This window comes from Phaseolus vulgaris, chromosome 5 (genome assembly GCF_000499845.2).
Source record: "Phaseolus vulgaris cultivar G19833 chromosome 5, P. vulgaris v2.0, whole genome shotgun sequence".
NCBI classification, from domain to species: domain Eukaryota; kingdom Viridiplantae; phylum Streptophyta; class Magnoliopsida; order Fabales; family Fabaceae; genus Phaseolus; species Phaseolus vulgaris.
The window spans coordinates 2,913,272-2,928,649 of NC_023755.2; the positions used below are offsets into that span (position 1 = coordinate 2,913,272).

Below are 15,378 nucleotides of genomic sequence, written 5' to 3' on the forward strand. Positions count from 1 at the left end.
ATATAAAGATATAATTTTCTTAACTATTTCTGTTGCAATATAATTAAACAATTTTATCTTTTAATAAATAAATATATTTTTAAAAATGCTGTGTAATTTATTTATCTAAATAAAATTACGTAACTTTCTCAAATTAAATAAATAATAAATAATAAATATTTTTTTATTTTTTTATTTTAAAACTATTATTTGAAGTAAAAAAATATGGTGTTTTTTATTATTATGTATAATTGATTGTTTATATAATTAAAATTGTGATTTCAATTTAGATGATCTAATACAGAGTGTTAAATAGATCAACACTAAAGAGATGATGAAATAAATATGATTAGTTGATACTAAGTCATTTTTTAATAAATTCAATAATGAATCGATCCATAATTTATTTAAGGTTAAAAAAATAATGAAAAAGACATTAATTCTATAGAAATTCATTTAAGGGAGAATTCGCCATTAATTATTTTAAGATTATCATTCTTTCAATTCTTATATAGAGTTAAATTTAATCAAACAACGATCACCAGATAAAAAAAATTCTTAGTTTACACCCTATATTTAGTGTGTTAGGTGAAAAGTGAAAGGTAAAATAAAAAATTTCACAATAATTTTATTTTCGATCTAGTAATAAATATTGACATATTTCGTTTGTACAATAAAAAAATAATCTTAATATAAAATCTTTAATTTTATTAGTTTTATTTGAATTTTTTAATGATTATGTTTGGTTTTTAGTAATTGTGTGAGTATCAAGAAAAATAAGAAAAATTAACATTAATATACAATTAATTTTGAAGATAATCACTAAATATTTTAAATTTATAAGAAAAGGATAAAAGACTATGTATAAGATTAATTACATATTAATGTTATTTTTTTAATTACCTTAACTGTTAAGAGAGTTTAAATAAAATTAATGAAAGGAAACTAATATTAATATGAAATTAAATTTAAAAATAATTACTAAAGATTTTAAATTTACAAAGAACAAAGGATAATGACCTCCTAAAAAACTAATTGCATATTAATGTTAAATTTTTCTTTTAATAAAACTTTTTCTAAAAAATTCAATTACCTCAACTAAAGTTCAAATAAAATTAATCAAACTAAAACTTTTGAGACTGAAATTATTTTTTTCGTAAATAGAAGAAAACATTTCGATTTTTGTATTTTTACGTAGTTTTAAGTAAATAACCTATTATGTCTCTTTGTTTTTCTTATTTTAATGTTTATTGATTTGTCATTGCATTACATTTTTTGTGCTATCATAACTGATTTTTCTCAACATATTAATTAAATTAAAAGTATAATTGAAATTTTAGAAATAAGAAATAAAAGAAAACAAAATTTTGTAAAACAAATCAACAATTAAAAAGCCACAAAGAAATTTATTATTTAAAAAATTTAATAACACATTTATTATTTATTAATTAATCAATGTTAGTATTTAAATAACTTATCCATGTATTTATTATATTAATGTTGTACAGGAAGTAATATTAAATGTATTAATGACGAGACAAATATCAAGAAAAAACGTATTATGTGTATTGTTTTTTTACAAAAATAATATTAAAAGACTAATAAAAAGTATCAGGAAGTAATAAATATATTAATGACGAGATAGAATAAAATAATTAAATTTGCTAAAATCATTTTAAAAATAAAAATATCTTATCAAGAAGAGTCATTAAAAAATTTAAATTTAAATTAAACTTAATATTATTAGTTTTTTAAAATTAGTTAATGAAGTCATGTTCTTTTTTATTTTTCTTTTAATATTGTTTTGCACGAACTAAAAACTATAATAATTCTTTTAATCTAATAAAATAATTGTGCACTTTTCCATTTTACCTCTTTCTCTTTCAATCTAACCTAATAAATATATGTATAAACTATTTAAAAAATTAAAAAAACATAAAAAGTGTAAAAAAAAATGTTAATACATTCTTTAAAAAGGAACAATTTTTTTCTAAAACTGACAGATATAAAAGAACAGGAAAACACTATTTATATATAATAAATAAAAGTTATGTAAGGATTTTTTTTAAAATAAAAACTTTGATGTTATACAAATCAACTAACAACTTATTACTAAAAAAAAAAATACAAAAATATGGGAGAATTAGACCAAAGCTCATGTTAACATTTATAAAGAATTCTAATAACAGACTAGATGAAAGTCTAAGTCAATTATACCAATGAAAATTTTTTCTATGAATAAATCATAAATTAGCCAACTTATCATTTGTCAAACGCACCACAAATCAAAGCATAATCACATTCAAGTTAGACATTAGTTATGTAAGGAGATTTATTCATTAAATAAAAACTAATTCTAAATATCAAAATAATTAGTTACTATTTGATTAAATTAAAAACCATTTTATAAATTAAAAAACTATTGATATCTAAAATAATTTTTATTATTAATAAAAATTTCTAAATTGGTATTTAACAATTAACTAATTTAAAATATAAAATATTAATCACTTAGGTAAGTAATTTAGATACAAATTTAAAAATTATTTTATAAATTTTTGTTAATAATAAAAATTATTTTAAATTTAATTACTATTTAATAATTTTTGTAAGTAATTATTCAGTAATAAACGTTTTAAGAAAGAAATATTTTAAATATAATTATTTAATCGCCATCATTATTGAATTTAATTTATGAGGAATGAATGTGATGATGAACTTGATCTGTTATGATATGTATGTCATTATTTATAGTCTTCTATTTTTCTCTGTGGCACATTGCATCAACATCAACTTTTGTTCAGTTTTGCTAAACTCCAAAGGTACTGTTTCTTTCTTTTTTTTCTTTCTTTCTGATATCAATCAGAAGTGTGAGCACATGTTCTTTCTTTGTGTTTTTGCATTCTAAAAATCTTTTCTTTTTGTGTAGGACCAAAAAGACAGAGAGAAAGTAGGCACAGCCATGTCCACTACCAGTACACTTCTGGCTTCCACTCCAACGCCAAGGTAATACTTTCTTTCTGTCATCTCTAACACCCATCTCAGCTCTGCATGAACTGTTCTTGCTTTTGGATCTACTTTATGCAAATTGTCTTTTCTCTTTATTTTATTTGTTGTGTCATCTGATTTGGGTGAGTTTGTTTAAGTTTATTTTTTATCAGATTTCTGTTTTTTTATCTGTTTCTCTGATTTGCTTATTTTAAAAGTAAACAATTTCTACTCTTTTAAGGAAACAGATAATTGCTTGTTCAACAAAAGCTTAATATAAGTTTGTATTTACTTCTTTAGATTACCAAAAGAAATAAGATACCTGCTAAGTTGATTTTGAATTTTTCAAGTTGTTGATTTCATGCTTGCAGCTGTCTGTTTACAAATTGCATGGCTCTATGTTGCTGGTGTAGTTGTAATTTCTTCACATTGAGACTGCAATTGTAACTGGAACTGCGGTTTCTTACCATTGTTTAAAACCATGAGAAATTGTATTGGTCTTGTTTTCACCTACTGGGGTTATTTTCTGCAGTTATCTGTTTTCATTATTCTTACTATTATTCACCTTATTGAGTTTTGGGATTTTTTCTAACTTCTAGTTAGCAGTCAGATCTCTATCAAATTTCTATCTGTATTTGGTTCAAATGGATTTAGGCTTGTTTCATGTAAGCTCTTGGCTCTCCCAGTTTTGCAAAAGTGTTTTACTCCTCTGAAGCCCAGATCCACTATTTATGAGTCAATCTTCAAATGCTCACCTAATTGAATTTGGATAGTGTTTTAAATTATTGGAGGATTTTCTTACTAATAATATGTGGTAATTTTGCTTATGTGCCCATGTTGTGAAGGGTTAATGCACAGAAATAACTTATGTTAACAGGATGAGCAACAATGAAGTTCCATTTTTCTGTAAAAGAATGAAATTGCACTTAATATCTTTTTGGTCAACTCAGGCTAAAACAATTCCTTGTAGAGTATTACAAATTGACCCAGGGAACCTCAAGTCAAATCTGGTTTGGCTTGTCAAGGGTAATCTTGCAAACTTATTTTCATTGTATAGTGAGGCAGCTGGGTATTCCACTCACACACGGCTAGTCTCTGACATAATTTTGACAAAACGCAACTCAGAAGCCAATTTCAGCCTCATGATTTGGACGTGGAACTAGATTCAGTTCAATAATCTTTCATATATATAGGGTCTATTTAGACGAGCTTATTCATAAGGACTTCTACAAGAGAAAAGTATAAAGAAAAAAATGAAATTGACTTTTTCGTTAAGTTAACATTAGCTTATGCATGAGCTATTTTGTAGATGCTCTCTCATGTAGCTTCTTCAAGATTCACCAAATCTCTATTTTTTTGAACTTGTGGATAAACTAATTTTAACTTATGGAGAAGTAAATTCTATTTTTTTCTTGCAGAAATCCTTCTAGAGAAGCTTGTCCTTGGTATTTTATGTTATTAATGTATACGTGTTTTATCATTCTTCCTTTGAGCCTGAGTATTTTGTGACAGGTTAACAAAATTGAATGGTAAAATAAATTGAGTGATGGTGTCCTTCTTTATATTTTCTAACAACAGTGTATGGTAGTGTATGGTACTGCTACCTGTCATCCTTGGGATGTACATGTCATTGTCACTTTATACACCATGGGATAAAAACAGTCATGCTTGTGATTGGAACATTTTCTGCCTTTTCTGCATATGATGCAGTATTTGAATGGTCGATGATATTGGAATTTTGATGGAGATTAATCAATCTTTGATTCTTTCATGCCAAGTTCATGTATAATTTACATGAGTTGTATGCATGATTTTAGGACTTGCTCTATAATTTTCAATTTTTAATTTGGGCAATGGAGTTAGTTTTTCATCTCTTAGGAATTTTACTCTAACAATCCTTAGAATTGTATTTAGGCAGATACCATAAATGGTCATATCTGAAGTTTCAAATGGTTCAGAGATTTCAAACACATTTGGCACATTTTGTGGGCGCACTAGTACCCTCCTTTCATACACTGTTTTCAGCACTTCTCAGTGTTTCTACTTTTCATAGTCTAGGAAGTACTACTGCATGCATTATTCAAACCATTCTCCCTGTGCTCCTAAGTTCCAATTATGTGACTACCATTGTTTCTTTTTCTCAGGTTATTAGGCAAAGTGGCATTGGTCACAGGTGGGGCATCTGGAATTGGAGAAAGCATTGTGCGCCAGTTCCAAATCCATGGTGCTAAAGTATGCATAGCAGATGTGCAAGACAACCTTGGAAAGCAGCTGTGTGAGTCCCTTGGTGGTGAAGCAAATGTTGTCTTTATCCACTGTGATGTTACCATAGAGGATGATGTTTCCCGTGCAGTGGACTTGACTGTTGAAAAATTTGGCACCCTTGACATCATAGTGAACAATGCTGGAATTTCTGGATCACCTTGTCCTGACATCCGTGACACAGAGTTATCAGAATTTGACAAGGTGCTCAACATAAATATGAAGGGGGTGTTTCATGGCATGAAACATGCTGCTAGAATCATGATCCCAGAAAAGAAGGGGTCAATTGTTTCCTTAAGCAGTGTGGCTAGTGTTTTGGGTGGAATAGGAATACATGCATACACAGCATCAAAACATGCTGTTGTGGGGCTGACAAAGAGTGTTGCAGCTGAATTGGGGAAGCATGGTATAAGAGTGAACTGTGTGTCACCTTATGCTGTTGCAACAGGTTTGGCTTTGGCCCATTTGCCTGAGGATGAGAGAACTGATGATGCCTTGGTGAGTTTTCGTGATTTCACTGGGAGAATGGCGAACTTGCAGGGTGTAGAGTTAACTCCTCATGATGTGGCTAATGCTGTTCTCTTCCTTGCAAGTGATGAGGCCAGATATATCAGTGGAGACAATCTCATGGTTGATGGTGGCTTCACCAGTGTAAATCACTCTCTCCATGTTTTTAGATGATTAATGCTATTTCAATGTTTGTTTCAGACATTGCAATCATTTGAGTCTTGTGCAAGGATTTTCAAGTAAACATACAAATAACATGATTGCTCTCCTTCAAACTATGCTTCTTTATCCTTAAGTTTTAGTATGTGAAATTTATCTCCATGCAACCAACCCACAAAGGGATCAAAGTGCCACACTCTTCTCTTGGTCTAATGGAAATTTATCATTGACTTGTCTTCTAGCATTGTGTAATTGATTATAAAGGATCTAAGTAAGTCTTGATCATTTTGTTAATCCCCTTTTTCAATGGCAATTTCTTCCATCCATACACCTTCATAGAACACCTGAAATGACAATTTTATCTTTCTATTTTTTATTTTTTATTGACACTCCTCTTTCTCTTTTTTTGGAATTCATACATCTCAAACTCTTAGAACTGAGAATACAATTTTGTATTATGAATTTTAGAGGTTGATATGAATTTTCTGGGTTTGAAAATGCATTCCAAACTCCTAAATTGTGGAATACAATTGTGTTCAGAATTCTAGAGTTTAAAATTAAAAAAAAAATATCTTTCGAACTACAAAATTATGTTCTAAAACTTTAACACGTGGAATACAATTTTGTATTCTGAATTCTACAGTTTAAAATTAACAAAAAAAATATCTTTCGAACTACAAAATTATGTTCTAAAACTTAAAAATGTGTGTTGGAGATCCCATATCGACTAGAGATTATGACATTTTCTTGTATATAAGTGGTTGCATGAGTCAATTTTATGAAGTTGAATTAGGTTTAAAGTTCACTTTGTAATATGGTATTAGAGTCGGTTTTATGTGGTTGACTTAGACTTAAAGTCCACTTTGTAATAATGTGAAATATAATTTTGTATTCAAAATTCTAGATTTTAAAATTAACAAAAAAAAATCTTTCGAACTACAAAATTATGTTCCGAATTTTAGAGTTTTGAAGGTTTACCTATTATACAATTTTAAAAAAAAGGTGTAAAATCTTACACCTTTGAAGGATAATTTTGGAATTAAAAAATTTGTGGGGGTGAAGAAAGAAACTATGGAGGTGGAGGAAGAAATTGCCTTCTTCAATTCTTGACTCTCCAGTCCAAAGTCCAGTCTTTGATCTGAAAATTTATTCAAATCAAATACACCTTTGTTAATTCTATTTATAAACAATTTATATAAATATTTTAAATATAATATGGATGATTCATCACAGAATATTTTTTTAAAAATCATTTTGTGAATTTATGTGCATTTAAGTTTGGTATGTCATATAGTAGGTTTTTAAATATATAGTTTGTATTCTTGATACGTTTTTCAATAAGTTTGCAATTTCTAACTAATTTCTTAACTTTTGTATTTTAATATTTTAATAAAGTGTCTAAGATATTTTTTTTTAAGTTCTAATGGTCAAATTAAAGTTTTTAATCATTGGTTCATTTCCTGGTATAACCTATCTTAGTTAAAACAACACTTGAAAATAATCTAATAATGTTTCATTAATTTTCTATGGCTTTCTTTTTTGTTTAAGCTTTGTCTTCGTAATAAACCTTAAAAGCAAAACTTATTTAGTCAAAATACTAAATTAAAGTTATTTTTTTAATAAAATATTAGAAAGGTAATTTTTATACTACTCAATTAAGTTTTATTCTCATAAGTTTATTTTTCAGATAAAAATTCCAAGTAAATTTTTTGTTTTAAAATAAATTTCACGTTAAAAATTCCAAAATAAAGTTTATTTTAGATATTCCAGCAAGATAAAAATGCATAAAAGTTAAAAGTAATCTGCAATTATTTCTACTTACGTGGATATTTTGGTTTGTTTGACTTATCTTAATAATAGAACTATCTATTGGTGCACAAAAAGTTTCATTATTCATTTATTTAAATTAACATCAGACATAATAATGTCCAAAAACATTGATCTTTTTTTTCGTGTGGTACATTAATGGTATATTTGAAGTGAATAACAAAATAGAAAAAAATGCATTTACATATTTTGAGATCGACAACTTAACTATTCCTTTTTTTTCTAGTTTTAAAATAAATAAATATTTTTATCATATTTTAATAAAATCAAATTTACCCTTTTTTCTAGTTTTAAATAGAGAACCACCTTCCTAATATTTTTAATATATTATGCTCATTTTACATCCCTTATTTTAGTGAAATAATATATTGTTTGAAACTTGAATGAAAATCGTAAAAATTTTAATTTTAAAAATGTAAATAAATATTTTTTATAAAAAATAAAATAAACTATTTAATTATTATTTATTAACAATCTAAGAAAACCTTATACATTCAGTCACAAAAACATACTATTAAATTTATTTTTAATTTTTATTTTTATTTTTATAACCATTTGACCACAACTCCATGTATATATATACATAAGGTCCATTTTGTTACCTACTTAAAAAAAATCTTGATGTATAATTTAAAAAATAATAATAATAATAATATAAGACTAAAAACCTTTTAGAATTCTCACAATACATAACAAAAAGTTATGAATGTTTATTTAAAAATTAGAAAAGATATTAATGTTATTTTATTAAAAATACAATAGATACTAATTTCTATTTTTAAAGTATAGAGGTGTGAGTGATATTTAAATTATAGCATACAAGGCAAGTGAAATTCCAAAAAAGAAAATACATGTTATACTGATACTCATTAGTTTTGTTTGGTTTAAAAGATGAAAGAGAATTCTGTTATTTTTTATTTTTTTTATATGTTATATAAATATAGTATTCAATAATATAAAGCAAATTCTCCTGGTAATATATCAATTTCAAAATGTACCCAATTTATTATTGAAAATAATAAAAATATTTTTTCAAAATAAATGATAAAAATAACCTTAAATAAAAGAGGGTGTGGATAAAAATTACTTCCAAAATTCTTTATCCAGAAATATTTCTGATTTAAATTTCCAAAATACATTTTTAAATTTCAGAAATTCTTATCGGGAATGTATTTTAAGTTTTGTGTTCCGGATTTTTATTTTTGGAATGTATTTTTTTAGTTTTGAATTATATTTATTATTTCAGATTTTCAAATCCCAAATAAAGGTAATTTTAGAAATTTTAAAAAAATATAGGCTTATGGTGGAGGAATAAATTGTTCACAAGCCTCATGGATAAGTAAAATATGTTAAATAGAAAAACTTTCCTAACTAAGTCGAGATTTTGTAAGTTGATTTTATGTGCAGAAGAAGAAATATTCTGTTTGGCAACCTTTTCTTATCCTAATGATTAGTTGTCTGTGTTGTTGTAACTTGAGAAATTGTAGGAGGAGAAAGTAGAGAGCCATGTCCACTACCAGTATTCTTCAGGCTTCCTCTCCAACTCCAAGGTAATAGATATTTCTATCAGCTCAAACACCCTTTATAGCCACCAATATAATATTCTTCACTTTTTATCTACTCTATATAATAAATTTCTTATGCACTCTTTAACTCATTTGTATTGACCAACATATGTTTTTGGTTTTAGATCTAGTTTAAGCAACTTGTCAATTTCTTTTATGCATCAGATATTGTGAAACACAGTGTTAGATACCCTGTTGCTGCACCAAGCTTTACTTCTCCAGCTCTCTCTTTCTCTTGTTTTCTGATAATTTGCTTATATGGCCATGTTGTGCAGGGTTAATAAGAATGGAAAAAGATATTACCTTAACATGTGAGGGTAAAAGCAAATAGATAATAATAAACTTATGTATAGTTAGGCACCTTGCTCACAGCTAGTTTCCAAAATAATTTTGACTATACACAACTCACAAGTCAAATTCAGCCCCATAATTTGTACAGGGGAAGTGATTAACTGGTGTGTTTTTCCATTTTTGAGCCTGAGTATGTATTGTGCAGGTTAACAAAGTGGATAACAAAACAAATCGATGGTTTCCTTGTTTATATTTTTCTAATAATCTTGTATGGTACAATGTTATTGCATCCTTACACAATTAGAGGATCTGATACTAATTAATTAAAATCTTTGGAGAACCACACAACAGAAGCTAGTTGCTGTAGTTGAAGAGTCTACAGCCATATAAATCTCACTCTGGAATCTCTTATTTCCAATTTTTGCAATTGTATCCTAACAAATCCTTTTCTACATATGATGCAGTATTCATTTGGTAGATGAAATTGGACACAAAAAGAGATTAATCAATCTTTAGTTCTTTTGTGCAAAGTTTATTGTTATCCATCTCAGAACAATATTATCCAACCAAACCACTTATTAAATTTTGAAGAATTATTTTAAGGTTCAGTTATATTATACTTGCAGTACATTTATATTTATGAAAATATTACAACAAATTTTGGATTATAAAAAATCAAATTATCTTGAGTTCTCTGAACTTCCAAGTTCTCTATGGTCTCTTTCTCTCAGGTTATCAGGCAAAGTGGCTTTGGTTACAGGTGGGGCTTCTGGAATTGGAGAAAGCATTGTGCATCTCTTCCACACTCATGGTGCTAAAATTTGTATAGTTGATGTGCAAGACAACCTTGGAAAGCAGGTGTGTGAGTCCCTTGATGATGAAGCAAATGTTGTTTTTTTCCATTGTGATGTTACTGTGGAGGAAGATGTTTCCCGTGCAGTGGACTTCACTGTGGATAGATTTGGCACCCTTGACATCATAGTCAACAATGCTGGAATTTCTGGATCACCTTGTGCTGACATCCGCAATGCAGAGTTGTCAGAATTTGACAAGGTGTTTAGTATAAATGTGAAGGGAGTGTTCCACGGGATGAAACATGCTGCTAGAATTATGATCCCAAAGAAGAAGGGCTCAATTGTTTCTTTATGCAGTGTGGCAAGTGTCATAGGTGGCATTGGACCACATGCATACACAGGTTCCAAATATGCTGTTCTGGGGCTGACAAAGAATGTTGCAGCTGAATTGGGAAAACATGGCATAAGAGTGAATTGTGTGTCACCTTATGGTGTTGCAACAGCTTTGTCAATGGCCCATTTGCCTGAGGATGAAAGAACTGAGGATGCCTTGGCTGGTTTTCGTGATTTTACTGGTAGAGTGGCCAACTTGGAGGGAGTAGAGTTAACTACTCAAGATGTGGCTAATGCTGTGCTATTCCTTGCAAGTGATGATGCAAGATATATAAGTGGAGACAATCTCATGGTTGATGGAGGCTTCACCAGTGCAAATCACTCACTCAAAGTTTTTAGATGATTCATGGTGTTTCATTGTATGTTAATTTACTAAGTTTAAGACATTGCAATCATGATGTCTACCACAAGGATTTTCTGTTAACATTCAAATAAAGTGAAAGAGCATGTTCATCAAATATTCCAAATCTATTATCCTAAACATGGGTTTGTTTGGATTATGTTCTAGGAAAAGTATATCCAAATTTGTCTTTTTCCCCTACATCATATAAAAAACAGTTTATACTCACTTTTGTAATTGATTAATAATTCACATTGAAGAATTTACATTTACTAATGAGTAGGGTTTAATTTTAGATTTTTTATTTGTAATCCAACCCATCCAATTTGATCCTAAGTATGATGACTTTTTTCTTGATGACTTCATTAAGACACCAGAAAGAGTAAATGGTATTATCATTAGGGTGGGTTGGGTATGTCTGCCTTTAAATTCACTTCAGCATAAATCCACACTATAAAAAAATTAAACTCCATTCCTCTGGCAAAATCTGAGAAATTTTAGTATTTGTGTATAACACAATTTCCCCTCCACAAGTAAAACTTGTTCAACTCATGGATTGTGTCAATCATATATAAAAAAGTTACACTAAAAATTATCAGAAAAATTCAAATTCAAACTAGGTCTGCGAATTTTTTGCCCAAATAGATAGTTCTACAGATGATGAATATTATAATCCCAGTAACATTATCATTATGTTCATTTTATTGGGTTCCCTTTTGTTCTTTTGTATCCATATTCCTATTGGTACTGCCTTAATTGTTTTTTTGCACTTTTCTATTATTGCAGGATATTAAAAATTACATTTTAAAATTCTTATGCGTTCTGAAAACTATTATTTGAAACGTGTAAAAAAGATTTGAAGCTACACTTCTCAGAAATATTTTAGAAAAATATATTCTTTGAAAAAAGAAAAGGACAATCATGTACCTTTATCATATATTGTCTCCTCTTCATGCTATTTGAAGTGGCTATACAGGGATCGATATGCTCATTGCCTTTCTAGTATTCTCTTGATTCTTTTCTCAGATGAATCTATGATGTTGCCAAAACGTACAACTGACTCCAAGGAAGCCAAGAAAGTTCAGTTTGTGGCCTACAAAGTAACGGCTAAGTAGATAAATACACTGAAATTTATTTCATATCATGTTAAGTTTTTTTTATCAGCAAGATCATGTCATCTTCTGTTCAGTGGTTGCTGTTGAATTGGTTTGGGTTACTTCTAAGTTCATTTGTTTGATGAGGCACCGATTATTTTCCCAATCAATTTCAATGAATCTCATTAGAGCGTACTTGTATATTATCCTGATGCTAATTCATTTTCACATCTCAGAAGGGTGAATACAACACCTAATAAGCAACTCCATAAAACTTTTGGTTACATGAAGCATGGATTTTAGGATGCACTGAACTGATTCACCCGTACAAGTGAATGACCATGATGACTCTGACTGGTATGCCACAATAATAACAAAGAATGCAACCGGCATGTGAATTGTATTCTAAATACTACAAAACCAAGTTCTCATGCTTAGAATTTATCAAGCAATGTTATGATTGAGATGACAAGTGATGACTAAATGTTTTGCATACGTGAACTTATCAAGCAGAAGACTTCTCTCATTCATCAAATAAAAAACTACAGAATAAGCAAAAGAGGGTATTGGTTTAGAACACTAATGATGGATTTTGAGCACGAATTCAATTTTCCTGCTCAGAATACAAGGACAGTCATCTTAGTACTTCGATACTTTAACAAAACTCAATAAAATTTTACAAGGTTTAGAGATACACAAAAACACAAAAAATTGCGACGGGTATTTTACACAGTAAACTGATCTAATCAGAATCAGCACATTGGATTAGTGATTGATGCATCATCAGCAGAAGCCAGAACAAGCTGGGGTGAAGGTACTGCTGCATCTTGTCTAGCTTTCTTGCGTTCACGCTTCATCCTGAAGAACTCTCTCTTCCTTACTCTATAGCTGTTGGGGTTCTCAGGTTGTACTTCTCGAGGATAAACACTCACCTGTAGCAATACATGTTGCATAGCTCATTAATTTGTATTCTCTAGGATTATAGGATACACGTCATCATCTAGTTGTAAGAAAATTATTTAACCTTTTTCCTGTCAGGTCCATATTTCTCAAATTTTACCACTCCATCAATCAAGGAGAAGATGGTATAGTCTTTGCCAAGCCCCACATTCTTTCCAGCATGAAACTTCAAGGGATGCAGAGAAAAATAATTAGATGATGGAAACAATGGGAATGGCGCTTGTATTAGACAGTACGTACAGAAAACTGTAGTAACAAAGGTATAATAGATTTTAGGTGTAGCAAGTTATGTTGAAGGCGGCATTTACTTACCTTTTGCAAAGATTTAAGAATTAAGAAAGATGTTTTTTTTATTGTTTTTCACTTCTCAAGCATGAACTCCCCCAAAATACAATTGTCCTCTAGCTCTACTTGCTACTGAATAGATTGCTTAAAGACTGCTTTTGTGACTATGAGATCCCCATTACACCATCAATACCATTATAACACTAAACATAAAACTGACTTTAGGAAGTTCTTCCATTCTATAAAGTGTAATCAAAGTTATGGAATAGCTCTAATATAGTAAACAATCATCAAAGGAAACTACTGCAGTATTGTTAATTGCACAAGGCAACTCAGCTAGTCAGAAGACCCTATTCATTCTTTGCTCTTTTTCTATTCATTTTCTAGCCATTGAATAGTGCACTAAACATTGATTATCTTGTGGTTGCCAATGCACACTGGTGTAAATTTTTATTCCAGGCATCAATTCAGTAATAAACTATTTAACAACTTCTATAAAGCATTGAATCAACAAATCACAAAAGCAAGAAAAGCTTATCCATATTCCACCACCGTCTGAAAACCATCAATCTCCATTCACCATTTGAAAATCAAAACAGAAGGCCACACCAAAGTGTTACTCCCTGAGTGTATGCAACCCAACAATTGAGACTACCTCTCCTACTTCTTTCAACCACAAACAAATCTTAAGCGCAGTACATCGTCTTCTTGTGGTCTTATCCTCCAACTAAAATTATAACCTTACCTTAATTAACAACTACCATCCAACTTTATTGCACATATTACCAACGAAAAATTTCAAGACATACACCAAAAAGCACATTAGATTCAGCATCTAAGCGCTGTCCTTTATGGAAAGACAAAACTTAAAGACAATTCCTCAGGTGCTTTTGGTAATGTTCTCCAATCAGATTATACCATCCATTACCAAGGTGAAACACCAACACGAGCTCTCTTCACCAACGTGAATAATAGCTTCGCAACATGAATTCACCGAAAAGCGAAAGAGAAAATGGTAAGGGAGGCACCTTGGTTCCGCGCTGGCGAACGATGATGGAACCGGGCTTGGCAACCTGGTCGCCGTAAATCTTGACACCGAGGCGCTTGCTCTGCGAGTCGCGGCCATTCTTGGTGCTTCCCGCTCCCTTCTTGTGCGCGTTCTCGATGATGAGCGGGCGGCGGCGTGGGAGGCAGACGAGGGAGGTGGGGCCGGCGCGGAGAGAAGCTCCGGCGAAGGAGGAAGAGGAAGAAGATAAGGAGAGACCTTTGAATGCTGTTGCGAGGTTGAAAGTCATACACATTGAAGCTGCAGCCATGGAAGTGAAGTGGTGGAAAGATAAAGGCCACACACAGTTTCGCTGGGAAAATGGAAGATGGGTTCGTTGATGATGGATAAGAAATGAAGAGGGTAAGGCCAATTTTGGGAATATTACAATTTTGGATTTTATGAGAGATAAAACTACATTTTTTAATCTCTTCAATATGTAGTTGTATAAATTAAAATTATTTTATTATATTCCTTTTAATGAATTATATTGAGTTTTTTTAGTTTTATATAATTAATAACTTTTTATTTTATTTTTATAAAATATGAAATAGTTGTTTTTAACTATGGAAACATTTATTCACTATTTAATCATAAAATGAATATTAAGAACTAAAGCATTATTTAAAACTTTGGAGCATACAAATCAAATAAAAACATTTTATATAAACTACAACAATAATTCAAAACATTATAAAAAGGACTACTTGATTTCAAATTTTATAAATGAAAAACATTTTTTAATAAAGATCAAAATCAAAACTCACTAATTAGAAATTAAAAATATTTACATTATAATATAAATATGGTAAAGACAATATCTTTTTAAAAGAATAAGGTTTTATTTAAATTTAAAAATAGTACATTTTTTATATAATCGCAATTAACC

General features: G+C 29.5%; 3 protein-coding genes across 3 annotated transcripts; 2 read left to right on the forward strand and 1 right to left on the reverse strand.

The window, feature by feature from the left end:
• Positions 1-2,693: 2,693 nt before the first annotated feature.
• LOC137834822 ((+)-borneol dehydrogenase 2-like) lies at positions 2,694-6,011 on the forward strand. The gene is made up of 3 exons (XM_068643024.1): positions 2,694-2,801; positions 2,909-2,985; positions 5,112-6,011. Exons 2-3 carry the CDS (start codon positions 2,942-2,944, stop codon positions 5,908-5,910), a joined length of 843 nt encoding a protein of 280 aa, XP_068499125.1. The 5' UTR covers positions 2,694-2,801; positions 2,909-2,941; the 3' UTR covers positions 5,911-6,011.
• Positions 6,012-9,103: 3,092 nt separating this feature from the next.
• On the forward strand, positions 9,104-11,223 carry LOC137834831 ((+)-borneol dehydrogenase 2-like). Its single transcript, XM_068643042.1, has 2 exons — positions 9,104-9,272; positions 10,310-11,223. The coding sequence occupies exons 1-2, from the start codon at positions 9,229-9,231 to the stop codon at positions 11,106-11,108; spliced, it is 843 nt and encodes a 280-aa protein (XP_068499143.1). The 5' UTR covers positions 9,104-9,228; the 3' UTR covers positions 11,109-11,223.
• A 1,478-nt stretch (positions 11,224-12,701) lies between these two features.
• On the reverse strand, positions 12,702-14,867 carry LOC137834832 (large ribosomal subunit protein bL27c). Its single transcript, XM_068643043.1, has 3 exons — positions 14,473-14,867; positions 13,224-13,325; positions 12,702-13,131 (listed from the first exon to the last, which is right to left on the reverse strand). Exons 1-3 carry the CDS (start codon positions 14,758-14,760, stop codon positions 12,952-12,954), a joined length of 570 nt encoding a protein of 189 aa, XP_068499144.1. The 5' UTR covers positions 14,761-14,867; the 3' UTR covers positions 12,702-12,951.
• Positions 14,868-15,378: the final 511 nt, after the last annotated feature.